The sequence below is a fragment of the Gorilla gorilla genome, chromosome 10 (genome assembly GCF_029281585.2).
Source record: "Gorilla gorilla gorilla isolate KB3781 chromosome 10, NHGRI_mGorGor1-v2.1_pri, whole genome shotgun sequence".
NCBI lineage: Eukaryota > Metazoa > Chordata > Mammalia > Primates > Hominidae > Gorilla > Gorilla gorilla.
The window spans coordinates 85,649,037-85,663,987 of NC_073234.2; the positions used below are offsets into that span (position 1 = coordinate 85,649,037).

At 40.7% G+C, this 14,951-nt stretch overlaps 1 protein-coding gene across 2 annotated transcripts in view; it reads left to right on the plus strand.

Moving 5' to 3' along the window:
* Positions 1-3,445: 3,445 nt before the first annotated feature.
* Positions 3,446-14,951, plus strand: part of KCNMB4 (potassium calcium-activated channel subfamily M regulatory beta subunit 4) — a 67,946-nt gene continuing 56,440 nt past the window's right edge. The window contains exon 1 of one of the 2 annotated variants that reach the window (XM_055357041.2): positions 3,446-4,367. In XM_055357041.2, coding sequence (XP_055213016.1) covers positions 4,032-4,367 — 336 coding nt within the window. In that variant the 5' untranslated portion in view covers positions 3,446-4,031. The remainder of the gene's footprint in view (positions 4,368-14,951) is intronic. The other variant, XM_004053561.5, reaches the window with a different exon arrangement.

A 14,951-nucleotide genomic window follows, 5' to 3' on the forward strand; every position in this document is an offset into this window, starting at 1 on the left:
TTCCAGAATGTAAATTTTAATGGAAAAATTGTGAATTGATTGTCTGTGTTTTGCTTTCCTCTGTTGCAAACATAAAGGCTATACACAAACATAAATTTGAGCTTTTAAAAAATATTTTAAATAATTACAATTACAAGCAAAATGCAAAGTCTGGGAGCTTCTTGGTTAATGTTGAACTAGGCAATGGTTAAAATCCCTTCCTGTTCTAATTTACTGTAATTAGAAATAGTAGTCTTCTTAGTAATAATTATATGCTCATTTTAATAGGTGAAGTTTATGACCAAGAAAAAACAATCAGAAAAAATAGTGACCACATAGGAAATGTATTTTGAATTTAAAATTCTGAGGCTAATAACAAATATTTAACACTCATAATGGAGCATGGCAAGGAAATTAATTTGGTATCAGCAAGCTGGAACTCAATTTCCTATGACATTAACAAAATCTATAATTATAGCTGCTGAATCAAGAAGAAAATATAAAATGGTTTTATATGATTTTCTTTGTTGGATCACTCATACTTTCATCATGTGTAATATCTAATTAGTAAAAAAGGTCTAAACTCTAGAATGTAAATTTTAATAGAAAAAGTGATTATACATTATTTTCCTATGTATTTTCGCTTTTCAAGTGTTTAGTGGCAGTTATCAAAAAACTTCATAATGTGCCAATTTTTGAAAAAATTTTGCCACCTGCTGTAAATTCCCTTCTATTCCTAGGATACAAAAGCCTGCCTTAAAATTATTTTTAGAATCTTTTATTAAAAAGTATATATACATATGATATTGTATACTGCAACTTTAGCATCAGCCACAGGACTTTTTGAATATTGATCATGAGAACAAATTATAAGTAACATGGCTTTGATGCCCTTGTTTAGATAGGCTTTATTTTTCTTTTAAATTGAACTTTATCAAGACCTGGCCATGATCCTACTGGAAAAACTGCAGACGATGTACATCAAATAAGTCAGTCTGGTTCTTAATATTACATTTTTAATCTTAATTGGTGGAACACTATTCAAAGAACGGACTAGCTGCTTTTTCTGTGCTACTTCCACCTTTCACAGGGAACAGAGATTTTAAGTGACCTCAGAGCTTAGCATTTCTGAGCTTTCCTGGAGTTCTTACTACCATTCTGACTTAGTAAGTGGTGACCTGTATTCTGAAACTGAGGGGCTGACATATCCAATCTTCCTTGGGAATGTGATAAAGCAGCTCCGCTTCAAGTAAGTAAAACTAATAAACACTTCCAGTGTTTCATTAAGAATAAAATAGAAATTGATTTAATTTGTGAAGTCTTAATACGTTTGACTTTCAATAAAGATGTGAAGATAAAGTGTTCAGAGAAAAGCTAAATTAAAAACAGGAAACAGGAGAAAAATGTCTAAAGAACGGAAGACACAAGTTTCTTTAAATACTTTAAGAATAATTGCCAAGAAAGAAATTGACTAAATGCAGAACTGAAAGAAAATGGATTTTAAAACTTCAAGAATTTCAGTTAAAATAAGATAGAATTTTCTGATTTTGTTCCCTAGACTTAGACCACCATACTTCAGTTTTGAGGCAGAGGTTTCATTCACAGAAGACTTTGAGCTCTGGAATCATTGAAAAACGAACCATATTCATTAAATTATTGGTAGTCCCCCAACTGCTGTGCATTAATAGGAATTAATTCTGCCTCATTTCAGTTCCTCAACATACTGAGCTAGAATAATTGTATCTTGTTATTTGTTCATCATTGCTTCAGATCTTAGACATAACTTCCTTTCTTGGAAAAGAAGATTATAACAATAAAAAAAAGATTATTTCCTATGTTTTTTATTTTTCCTGCAATAGGAAAAAGATTCAGATTGAAGATTTGTGATTTTGGGTTATGCTATTTCAATTATTAAACTCACTTTTAAGCAATGTAATCACAATTGTCTTTATGCTAACAGGAAAAGAATACAATTCTTACATTTAAATTAAAAAAAGAAAATCTCAAAACCTGAAAGGTATTAGAGAACAAAGCATCTTCCTAATTTGGAAGTTTTTCAAACTCTACATCTTCTTAATTTATTGAGAAAAAGACACTTAGGATCTTCCTGTAATTAATTTGCCCATTGCTGGGAAATACTTGTTACCTGTCATAATGTAGTGCTTCAAAATAACGTATCAGAACTGCAGTCGAAAGGTTAAGTAACATTTGAAGTCCAGGAAAGAGAAGTCAAGAATTCCATGATTCCATGTTTCCGTATTCATCAGGAACATAATTAAGAGTTTATTCATTTGAGACTTACAAGCAAACAAAGTTTATGTAGTTTGCAAGGAAGTTAATATTCTGATTTTATTCTTCGAAATGTACATATAAATAGTTCTCAAGTTTGATTTTATGATAAAAGTGTAGTTTGGGAAAAGGTCATTCTAACTTTAAAAAGGTCGCGAAAAGAATAGAGGCTGAAGCATTGTTAGCGTAATTGGGGGTGGAGGGAGCAACGGCAAGAATTAAGAGCAGAACACATGTCTAGAAACAGTACCTGTCCCAAAGTGGGTCTGCCCGGCGCTGTCGCTTTAAGCAGCGCTCCTGGAAACCTCATCTACAAATCCTGGGGCGGGTCAGGGGTGGCAAGACTCCTAAGGAGGGAAACGACAGAAATGATTCTGTTCTTGCGAGCCCCAAAGCAAGAGTACTTTTCTGATGGGTAAAGTGGTATTTCTTTCCAGGCTGCAAAGCTCTCCACCTTTTTCCTTTGGTCTCAGTCAGCCCCAGCCATGGGGGCAAATCAAGTTGGGGTCAACTCGGCTGCCGGAGACCTAAGTTGCCACGAGGGTCACCGAGGACCTAAGCAGCAAGTTTCCTTCGTCCAGCCTCCTGCCCCCACGCACGTTGCCTCCACAGCAAACTCCACCTGACTCAGCTTGTTTAACTCCAATCCTGCAGCCCTTCCGGCCGCAGCAGGGTCAGGGGGCGCGGGTCTGCGCCAAGACGGTTAGGAGGCCCAAGTCCTGGGACTGGACGGTTACTGCGCTCCCTGGGGTGCAGCCGCTGGCGGCATGGGCGCGGCTGGGTCACGCCTCCGGCACCGCCGCGCGCCAGCCCGCCCGTGGCATGGGAACCTGCGATTCAGTCGTCCCCGGGGACCTCCCAGCGCACACCGCTAGCCTGGGGCTTTCACCTCGATCCGCCCGGCCTGGGCGGCTCGTGTCCTCCCACACCGCCACCCGTGCCCGCTTCCCGGGGTGCGCCCGGAGCCTGGCCGCTCTCCCTGCAGGTGACCAGTACTCGTTTGGAGTTCAAGATTCCCGCCGCTCCACTTGAACTCCACCCTCCCCTCTTATTATTATTATTATTATTATTATTTTAACTTCCCTCCGGTTAAGCTAAATTGATCTTAATCTTTCATCTCGGACGTCCCTCTAAGGGGACTGAGCGAAGATTCCGATTGCAAGTCGCCGCTGTCGCTTGTGCCCGTCAGCCCCTCGCCCAAAGGAGACGCCCCCGGGCGGGGCGGGGCGGGGCGGGGCGGAAGGGCCCGGGTCTGCTGCGGACGGGGCGGGGCGGAGCCTCCTCCTGCACGGGGGAGCCCCCGGGCTCGCCCCAGCTCAGACACTCCTAGCCTTGGGGCAGCTGTCGGGCGAGTCCGCGGAGTAGCGGCCAGCGGGCGATGGAGACAGAGAGACACCCGACGAGAGGAGGCGGGGTGGGGGAGGCGGGGAGAGTGCGGGGGCGGAGGCTGGCAGGGGGCGCTGGAAGCTGGAGCGGTCCGTGCGCTCCCCGCGCCCGAGGGTGCAGGAGGCTCTGAAGCGGCTGCTGCACCGCGGGGCCCAGGCGGCGGCTGGGGGGCTGGGGGGCGCTGCCGCCGCCGCCGCCGGGGGCGTCGCTGGCCTCGGCCCCTTTGTTCTCGCGCGCTCCCCCTCGCCGCCCACTCCCCTGCTGTCGCGCGGCGGCGGCGGTGGCGGCGGCGGCTCCTCCCGCCCGAGGCAGTCGGGCTCGGCGCCGGGGGCGGGAGGGGGCGGGGGGAGCACGCCAGCCGCCGAGAGTGGGGGGCGATGGCGAAGCTCCGGGTGGCTTACGAGTACACGGAAGCCGAGGACAAGAGCATCCGGCTCGGCTTGTTTCTCATCATCTCCGGCGTCGTGTCGCTCTTCATCTTCGGCTTCTGCTGGCTGAGTCCCGCGCTGCAGGATCTGCAAGCCACGGAGGCCAATTGCACGGTGCTGTCGGTGCAGCAGATCGGCGAGGTGTTCGAGTGCACCTTCACCTGTGGCGCCGACTGCAGGGGCACCTCGCAGTACCCCTGCGTCCAGGTCTACGTGAACAACTCTGAGTCCAACTCTAGGGCGCTGCTGCACAGCGACGAGCACCAGCTCCTGACCAACCCCAAGGTAAGAACGCCCCGCGCACCCAGGGGCTCCCCGCGAGGGAGGTTTGGAGGCAGCGTCGGTGTTAGACTCCGCGCGGGGAGGGTTCGGCGTGTGCTCGCATTGCTAGGAGGAGACCAGGTGGCGCAGGCTGTGCTCAAACCAGGAATGACTACATCAGGGAGCCCCAGGGCTCCGGTCTTTTCAGGTGGGTTTACGCGCGGCGACCAGTGGTGCCCAGAGGCTTACTTTAAAACCTGTCTTGCCTGGTCTCAGATTTTGAGGCCTCGACCCAGTCCGGGTCCTGCGCCTACCGGACTGGGTTTGGAGAAGTGCAAGGAGCCAAGAAAGTTAACTTTTCCTCCATTTAAAGCCAGTGGTTAGCGGGGATCCACCTACTCCAGCTCACGGTCGAGGTCCGAGCTTCAGCTGGTCTCATCTAGAACTCAGATGGAATGACCTTCCTTGAAAGGTCGAGGGGACTCTCGAAAGTTGTGAGAGAGTTCCTCACCTTTTCGCTCTACATAGGCATTTTCAACTTGGGGTTCAAAGATAAGCTTTTGTGGCTTGACAAACGACCTGGAATCAAATGTGGAATATTGCGGGTCCATTTTGGGAAGTACAGAGGGCTCCTAGTTTTCATGAAATAGATTCTCAAAAGAGTCTACAGGGAGCCTAGTTACCCTTTGTGTTTAGGGACAGTCAGGAGTCGTCTGGAGAACAGTAAAACTTGCTGAAAATAGAAAACCTTCAGTGAAATGTACCTAATATGACTTCTCTGACAACTTCTTTTGGTCTCGAAAGCAAGCAAGAAGAAAAAGAAAAAAAAAAAAAGATAAAACCTGGTTAGGACTCCCGGGATGGAGAGCAGAGAGAGGAAGTCTCAGAAAACTGTTCCCAATGGAAAAAAATAACTTATAAAAAGCAGTGTCCTTAGCCTGTGAACTAATTGAGCTTTGTAGTGCACCTGGTTCTGGTTCCGTTTTTACTTCCCTTGATCTTTTCTGCTCTCCTTGTTGCTTAACTATCAAAGGTATGTATCTTTTTAAAAGTTACTGACATTTTTCCTTTTTTTGAGGGATCAAGCAGAAAAACAGTCCAAAAGGGAAGGCATCTTGTGTTCACAGGAAAACTTTCTGTTAACTCTAACAAGATATATTTATATTAATCCAAAAGAAAAAAATTCTACATTAATATTATAATAGTATTTAAAACAAGCTTACCGTCACTCTGCAATAAAACTTGTGGTCTTACCTCCTGAACAGTAAATTCTTGAATTTGAGACATTTAAAAAATATTTTTTTAAAAATATGAATGACTCCTCTCAAAAAAAAAATGCTCCTGTCGACAAATGAATATTGATTTACCTTAAAAAAATATCAATAATACATAAGCAGTAAATATAGGACTAAGAATATAGAATTTGGAGTATAATGTTAAAGATCTTGAAGAGGTGATAACGTCTCAAAGACAAATGTTGTAACTTGATCCTCTTAAAGCTCAGGAATTTAAAAAGAAATCTCAGGTTTTTTTTTTAGAATTAAATCAATAATGTCAAAGATAAGTGCCAACCAGTAGTAATGATTTAGAAATTATATGGCAGTTCATCATTTAGAAGTTGTTATAGTTGGTGAAACGTTGCTAATTATTTTAAGATAGTGGTTCAAGCACTAATACATTTCATATCTATATATACATATATATGCACACACACAATAAATGGCTAATATCTAATCAAGACAAGGACAAATTATAATTTATTACAAAAAGACTGCTTCACAATTTTCAGGCAGTTTGAAGTATCTGGCAGAAAAAGTAAATTGAAATCATTGGGACGTTGATTTTTAAATTACCTAGAAGCAATCACAATGCTTTATGTAATACTAAGATTTCTCCTCTCTCTTTTCTTTCTCTCTCTCTCCCCTGAAAATAATCATTTTTTTTCCAGTGCCAGTTCAGATCTTGGCAACAGTTGTTTTGAAAAAGTACCTGAACAAAATACATTTTATAAAGTAAAGTATTCAGGAACTGACAGAACTGGAGAAGAATATATTTATGTTACAGAAGTCATGGACAACATCCTATTCATTTTAGTCAAGGTTTTCTCAGCCAAACCAATTTATATCTCTTTATCCAGATTATAATTATGTTGTAGCATTTATAGACTATAAGTTTGTTCTTTAGCATCACCTTTCTATTTTTGACCAATAAATGCTCAATTTGGAAATTCTTATAAGCAGTGTGATGGAAAAATTCAATGTAATAAAAATATTATGCCAGAGTCATGTACATAAGCAGAGTGTTTCCACAGTGTCCCTGCAATTCGGCAATACCCATTGTCCATTCCTGTTGGATCTTGGCTGCCTAGATCTTTTCTTTGCCTTACTTTACCTCTTTATTGAAGGCCTATGCTTCCCCTCTGTTTCTTTGTAGAATGTCTAGATTCCCAACAGTGTCTTGAATCCCAGCCGCCTCCAGGCTTTTCTTCATGACCCACCAACACAAGAAACCACTTAGGAAATCACTTCTTAGAAAAATAGAATAAGGAGTTTTTTCCTCTCCCTTGAGTTTCCTGCATTAATTACAGTAAGAGGCAGGAGAGGGAAAGAATACATTGGAAATACAGAATTTCTTAAGCCATAAGCTGCTGAAGAAGATACTGTGAGTAAATTTGATCTTTGACTAATAATTTCTTTAAAATACCTTGAGTTCCTACTGAATTTATTTGTATTTTGAATCATATCCTTATTGTCTAAAGCAATCACTATATCCAGTCTTGTAATAGAGTATTCAAGGCAACAAATTGTCCACAGGGAGATTATCTCTGTGGATTAACCATAGCAAAATCTAAATTCGGGGTCAACTTCCTCTTGCTACTATTCCAGTCACTGCACTATCTCTTGGTGACTCACAGTTGTATATGCTAGGAGCTTTGGTTCTCACCTATGGCTGTACCTTAGAATCACCAGGGGAACTTTAAAAAGAAGTTCTTATGGCTGGGTCCAACTCTCTAAGATTCTGATTTGGTCTTGGGTGGGGCCTGGGCATTGATGTTTTTTAAAAGTTCTGTGATGATTGTAATGTGAAGACAAGATTCAAAAACCACTGTCTTAGAAAATGTTCTCATCTGCTGTGCAAGAAAAACAACCTGAGAACCAAAAAGGAGTCATTGTGATTAATGTTTGTGTTTTCAGATTAAAAGATATTGTTGGTGCTACTGAATTTTTTTTTTTTTTTTTTTTTTTTGAGACAGAGTCTCGCTCTGTCGCCCAGGCTGGAGTGCATTGGCATGATCTTGGCTCACTGGAAGCTCCGCCTCCCTGGTTCATGCCATTCTCCTGCCTCAGCGTCCCGAGTAGCTGGGACTACAGGCGCCCACCACCACGCCTGGCTAATTTTTTCTATTTTTAGTAAGATGAGGTTTCATCATGTTAGCCAGGATGGTCTCGATCTCCTGACCTCGTGATCCACCCCTGCCTTGGCCTCCCAAAGGGCTGGGATTACAGGCATGAGCCACCGCGCCCGGCCAGTGCTACTGAATTTAGGGAGTCGGTATAAAAGGAAATTCTGAAGGAAAGGGAGAGTATTATTTAAAATTATTATGTAAATAATAGTTTAAAACCAATAAGTTTAAATGAAATGAACTTGATTCCAGACATTTGCATTTGCATAATTATATACATTGGATGGCCAAAAAAAAAGAAGGTGAGTTTTTAAAACTGCCCTCTTGTATGTGAGACAAGACAGAGTGAGTGATTAGAGATAATATGGTTATTTCATTTATTTATTTATTTATTTTTGAGTCTCATTCTGTTGTCCAGGCTGGAGTGCAGTGGCATGATCTCAGCTCACTGCAACTTCCGCCTCCTGGGTTCAAGCGATTCCCCTGCATCAGCCACCCAAGTAGCTGGGCTTATGGGCATGTGCTACCACGCCCAGCTAATTTTTGTATATTTAGTAGAGACAGGGTTTCACTATGTTGGCCAGGCGGGTCTCCAACTCCTGGCCTCAAGTGATCCCCCTGCCTCAGCCTCCCAAAGTGCTGGGATTACAGGCGTGAGCCAACACGCCCGGTCTATATGTTTATTTTTATTTTGAGTATTTTTTTCCCTTCCTCTAATAATAAAAACCTAGAAACAAAGGATAAAAGCCTCCTTCTGAGAAACCAGTACTCTAAAAGTGAGAGAAATGCATTAAGGAGAAGAAAAACTTATGTGGGACTGAATAAGGCTTCAGGCATTATGTTTGCTGAAGTTGGATGTACCTAACTACAGGGCATGGTGGCTCACAGTCACCTAGGCCCTCTCCACATCCACTCATGTACCCTGTCCCAGTGCACTGTAGGAGAGGCAGTGTGGCCTGCCTGGAATTGTTTCTGAACTCCTTCCTGGAACATTCAGTTTGATACATTTTGCGCTCTAGAGACATCCATCATATCAGAACTACATGATAAAAGGCTAAGCAGAATTGTGATGACTTCTTTGTAACCTTTATTTATCTTGAAAAAGTGGCATTTCTTGGTTGTTTTTCCTTTGGAGATGATGTTATATAATGTTTGGTATATACATAAAATTCAATCAGGAAATCCTTTTTCAGCATCTATTATAATGATCAAAGAACTGGGCAAGAAACAAGAGGGCATACAAAGATGAATTTGTTCACTTAACAAATATTCGTGAAACACGTATCCTGTGCTATGTGTGCATTCAGGTGCTGAGACTAGAATATAGGTCAAAACAAAGTTCCTGCACTCATGGAACTTATATTCTGCTGGGAAGTAACAGACAAGAAATAAATGTATAATGCCATGTCATGTAATGATAGGTGGATAAAGAAAATTTGGGCAGGATAAGAGTATAGACAGTGACAAAATACGTGAAGGGCTCTTCTTTTGGACAGGGTGGTCAGGGAAGGCCGCTCTGATGAAGTGACATTTACACAGAGACCCAAAGAACATGAGGGGATGAGCAGAGACAGAAGGGATGTAAGTAATGAATCATGTGGCTATCTGGAGACAAGAGTGTCCACCAGCTGAGGAAACAGCAAATGCAAAGGCCCTGTGACAAGTGTCTGTGTGAGGAACTATGAGGGCGAAAGTGAGGTTGGACCACAGTGAGCAAGGTGGACAGTGGGAAATGAGGTTAGGGTCCTAAAGAACACGATACGGACTTTGGATTTTATTCCAAGCATGATGGGAATCTGTGACATTAAGCGGGGCTGAAATATCATCAGACTTAGACTTTTAAAAAATGCAAATGATCCCTCTCGCTGCTGAGTTGAAAATAGAATTTATATGTATGTTTACATGCACATGCACACATTCTGACTTGTGCAGTGAGAGGTGCAGAGGCAAGACTTGAAACAGGAAGTCCTGTAGGACAGGCAAAAGATGGTCGTGGCTTAGATCAGTGGGTAGCACTGGTAAAATTTACTAATGAATTGGATATGAGGAATGAGGGAAAGAGGAGTTGAGAATGGCTCCAAAATTTGTGTCAAGTGCAACTGGGTGAACGGAGGTGCTTTTAGTGATGGGAAGAACTAAAGGAATAGTAGGTCTGGAGGAGTGTGGATGAAAATCAAGGGTCCAGTTTTGCATATGCCTAACAGACATTAAATATGAGGATGAATCCATGAGTCTCTGTCCTCAAAGAAATTATTACCTAGCAGAGGAGATAAGGACACAAATAACTGTCAAACAAGGCAGAATGTCAAGTTCCACAGAGAGGTACAAACATTATGATGTGAACATCCAGAGGGAAAAAGTTAGGGGGAAAGCTTCACGGAGAAAGAAGCATTTGCTATAAGTCCGAGGATGAACAGAGTTTCATCTTGGTGGTGAGTAAAGGGAGGCAGGGCGGAATGAAGAGAACATCAAAGAAGATAAAATGCAAGAAACAAAGCTATGAGCTGTGTGAGTGTGGGGTGTGTTGGGGGATCTGGATGGACTGGTGTGTGTGGAACACAGGGCACATAGAGTGAGGTCTTGGGGGTAAGGCGGGAGAGTAAATTCGAGCCCACAGTGTAGAAGACCCAGGCAGCCAGGATGGGTTTGCTAGATACTGGGAAGCCATGGTAGGAGGAATAATGTCTCCCTTCCACGATGTCCACATCCTAACCCTCAAAAACTGTAAGTGTCTTATGTCACATAGCAAAGAGAAATTAGAGTTAAAGAGGGAGTTAAGGTTGTTAAACAGTTGATGTTAAAATAAGGAGATTATCCTGAGTTATCCAGACAATCCCAATGGAATCACAAGGTACTTAAAAGTAGAAGACAGAGGCAGAAGGTCAGAGTGATAGAGTTTGAGAAAGATCCAACCAGCCATTGCTAGCTTTGAATACAGAAGAGGGCCATGCGCCAAAAAAAGCATGTAGACTCCTTCTCCAAGGAAGTGGTAAAAGGCAAGAAAATGAATTTTCCCCTAGGCATTCAGAAGAGAACGCAGCCTGGCATCTTGGTTTTAGCCCAGTGAGACACATTCTAGATTCTGACCTCCAGAATTGTAAGATAATACATTTGTGCCATTTTAAGCCACTAAGTTTGTGTTACAGCAGCAATAGGAAACTAATACAGAAGTCAAGGACGGTTTTTGAGTAGGTGACTTATGATTAGATATTTAAAGGCGTGGTCAGAATATCTCTTTAGAAACAATCTAATTTGGGCTGGGTGTGGTGGCTCTTACCTATAATCCCAGCTACTTGGGAGGCTGAGGCCTGTACCACATAGTAAGATCCCATCTCTTAAAAAAATATCGAGGAAATTGGCTGGTCATTGTGGTGCACACCTGTAGTCCCAGCTACTCTGGAGGCTGAGGAGGGAGGATTACTTGAGCCTTAGGAGTACAAGACTGCAGTGAGCTAAATTTAAGTATGTGCTTTAGGACTTTAGCTTGGGTGACAGAGCAAGACTCCATTTCTAAAACAAAAGCAATCTAATCTGCAGGATGCTATGATCTATCTGTCTGAGATTATCGTAATCTATCTCCAACCCCCGTTTGTGGATGTCATTTATGAAGATCTCAATTATATCTGTAAGGTCCCCAAAACTTATGCATAAAAAAGAATCAGAAACTAAAAATCAAAAGAGATTTGTGACATTACAATACATATCAGTTATAATTTGCTTACAAAATACATTTATTTGATCACAAACTTGCCTCATTATATAGCTTTTTATAAGTTGACACATTTTGTTTATTTAAAATGTTTTGGGCACTTATTTATGAATGAAGATGTCAAGTTTTATTTCCTTTGGGTTTAAATTTTTTTTCAGTCCTTAGCAGAATTTCAATTCAGTTTAGTTCCTAGATCAGCAGTACATTTATATTACGATTACCATAATTACTCACAGTAAAATACTGAACAGAGTAGTTTTTAACATTGCATATGTTTCCAACCATTCCTCATGCTGAGCCTTAGGTATTCTCTACAACACATAAATTAATGTGTAAAAAATTATACTTACGAGTTGTAATATCCTATTCTTTTAAAATAACCAATATAATACTTGTAAATCATTGTGTTTATTAAGTTATTTAATTCTGTGGCCATTTTTGTAAATAAACTAGGATACATTTATTTTGAGTAAGTGCTTTCTTGAGTACTGTAATCCAACAGATTAGGTTACTAGATGGTCTCTTTATACTGAAGCACATGTGAAAAAATATCTAGACTTGATTTGTCTTCATGTAATTGATGTAGTTGATCAAATGGACTTTGAAACCTCATCTAATGTCCGGTTTACTGGTTTTAATCTAACTATATTGCAGCAGCATATATTGATATTATATTTCACTGGAGAAAACTAAATCCTAGAAAGTAGAAATTTAGTCCATTTTGTTCTTTGTAATAAATATATTCATGATTGTCTTTATCCACACAGTTTTATTTTAAAATAGACCTGAGGAAGGGAAAACCAGACAATAATACTCTATAGTGAGTGCTGAATTTGTAATTCTTATTTTAATTACCTTTTGTTTTCTCTGTTTCAAGGATAAAAATGGCAACAAAATTCATCACTATTTCTCCCAAACCCACTTTTATTCTGAAGTTTTTTGTTTCTGTTAATTGTATCATCATTCTCTGGTATTAATATTTTTTATACATTTCACTGCCACTCTCTTGTTTAGTGCTGTCTTTTGCTTTGATTACCATATCTGTTCATTGAGTTTATGGCTAGTCTATTTCTTCCTCCAAACCGGTGGTTTTCAAAGTATGGTCAGAGGACGGGCAGCATCAGAATTATCTGTGAACTTGTTAGAGATGCACATTCTGGCTGAGCGTGGTGGCTCACACCTGTAATACCAATACTCTGGGAGGTTGAGGCAGGAGGATTGCTTGAGGCCAGGAGTTCAAGACCAGCCTGGGCAACATAGCCAAGACCACATCTCTACAAAAATTAAAAAAAAAAAATGAGCCAGACATGATGACACACACCGGTAGTCCTAGCCACTCAGGAGGCTAAGGCTCCTTGCTTGAGCTGAGGAGGTCAAGGCTGCAGTAAGTTGTGATCATACCACTGTAATCCAGCCTAGGGAACAGAGCAAGACCCCATCTCTAAAAAGAAAAGAAATGCACATTCTCAGGTCCCATCCTCGACCCAATAAATCAAAAGCTCCACCTGAGTTTCAGATTTAGTAGTTCCGTGTTGGGGTTCAACAATGTGTAGGGGTCCTATATGTATTAGCTCTCACTCCTTATTCCTCCAACTTGGTCATGGTATATAATTCTTTTTATAGATTCCTGGATTTTGTTTGCTAATATTTTATTGAGGATTTTCGCATCTATATTTATACAGGATATATGTCTGTCCTTTTCTCGTGATGTCTTTGTCTGATTTTGGTATCATAGTAATAGAATGAGCTGGGAAGTGTTCCCCCTTCTGTTTTTTTGGAAGAGTTTGTGATTATACACCATGATGAAGTGGGATTTATTCCAGGAATGCAAGTTTGGTTCAACGTGCTAAAACCAATCAATGTAATAGATGACTAGCATAAAGGACAAGGAAAGCATAATTATCTCAGTATATGGAGAAAAAAACATTGACAAAATTTAACAATCCTTTCATGATAAAAAAAAAAAAACCCAACAAATTAGGAATAGAAGGGAACTTCTCAACCTGAAAAAGGACACCTATGAAAAAGCCTCAGCTAATATCATACTTAATGATGAAACATTGAAAGCTTTACCCCTAAGATCAAGAAGAAGACGAGGATGTCCACTCTTACCACTCTTGTTCAACATTGTAGTGGCAGTTCTAGCCAGGGGCAGTTAAGCAAGAAAAAGAAATAAAAGGCAACCAGATTGGAAAGGAAAAATAAAACTATTTTCAGAAATCACATGATCTTATATATAGTAACTCCTAAAGAACCTCCCCTAAAATTTATTAGAGCTAATAAATGAATTCAGCAAAGTTGCAGGATACAATATCAATATACAAAAATTAATTATATTTTTATACACTAGGAATGAACAATCCTAAAATGAAATTAAGAACACAATTCTGGCTGGGCATGATGTCTCACGCCTGTAATCCCAGCACTTTGGGAGGCCAAAGCAGGAGGACCGCTTAGCCCGGGAGTTCAAGACCAGCCTAGGCAACATGGTGAAACCCCACCTCTACAAAAATTAAAAAAAAAAAAAAATAGCCAGATGTCATGGCACGTGCCTGTAGTCCCAGCAACTTGGGAGGCTGAAGTGGGAGGATCACTTGATCCTGGGAGATTAAGGCTGCAGTGAGCTGTGATCATGCCACTGCACTCCAGCCTGGGCAACAGAGTGAGACCTTGTCTCAAAAAAAAAAAAGAAAAAAGAATGTAATTCCATTTATAATAACATAAAAATAAAATGTCTTGGAATAAATTTTATAAATTTAACAAAAGTACAAGACCTATAACCTGAAGACTACAAAGCACTACTGAGAAAAATTACAGAAGACTTAGATAAATGGAAAGACATCCTTTGTTCATGGATAGGAAGACTCAATATTGTTAAGATGGCAGTATTCCTCAGGTTGATCTACAGATTCATTACAGTCTCTAGCAAAACCCCAGCTGGATTAGTTATTTTTTTCTTTTTGCATAAATTGACAAGCTGATTCTAAAATTCACATGGAAATGCAAGAGAACCATAATAAACAAAACCATCTTGAAAAAAGAGAACAAAATGGAAAGATTCACATTTCCCGAGATACACTGGAAATATTGCAGATTTGGTTCCAGACCACTTCAACAAAGCCAATATTACAATAAAAGAGTCACACAAATTTTTTAGTTTCCCAGTACATATAAAAATTACATTTATACTATATTAATGTGCAGTACCATTATGACTTAAAAATGTACATACCTTAATTTAAAAATATTTTATTACTGAAAAATGCTAGTAGTGATCTGAGCATTTAGAAAGTCATAATCATTTTGCTGGTGGAGGATCATGCCTCGATATTCATGGCTGCTGACTAATCAGGGTGGTGGTTGCTGAAGGTTGAGGTGGCTGTGGAAATTACTTAAGCTAAGACAACGAAGTTTCCTGCATCAATTGACTCTTCCACAAAATGTTCCTCTGTTGCATGTGATGCTATTTAATAGCATTTTACTTACAGTAGAACTC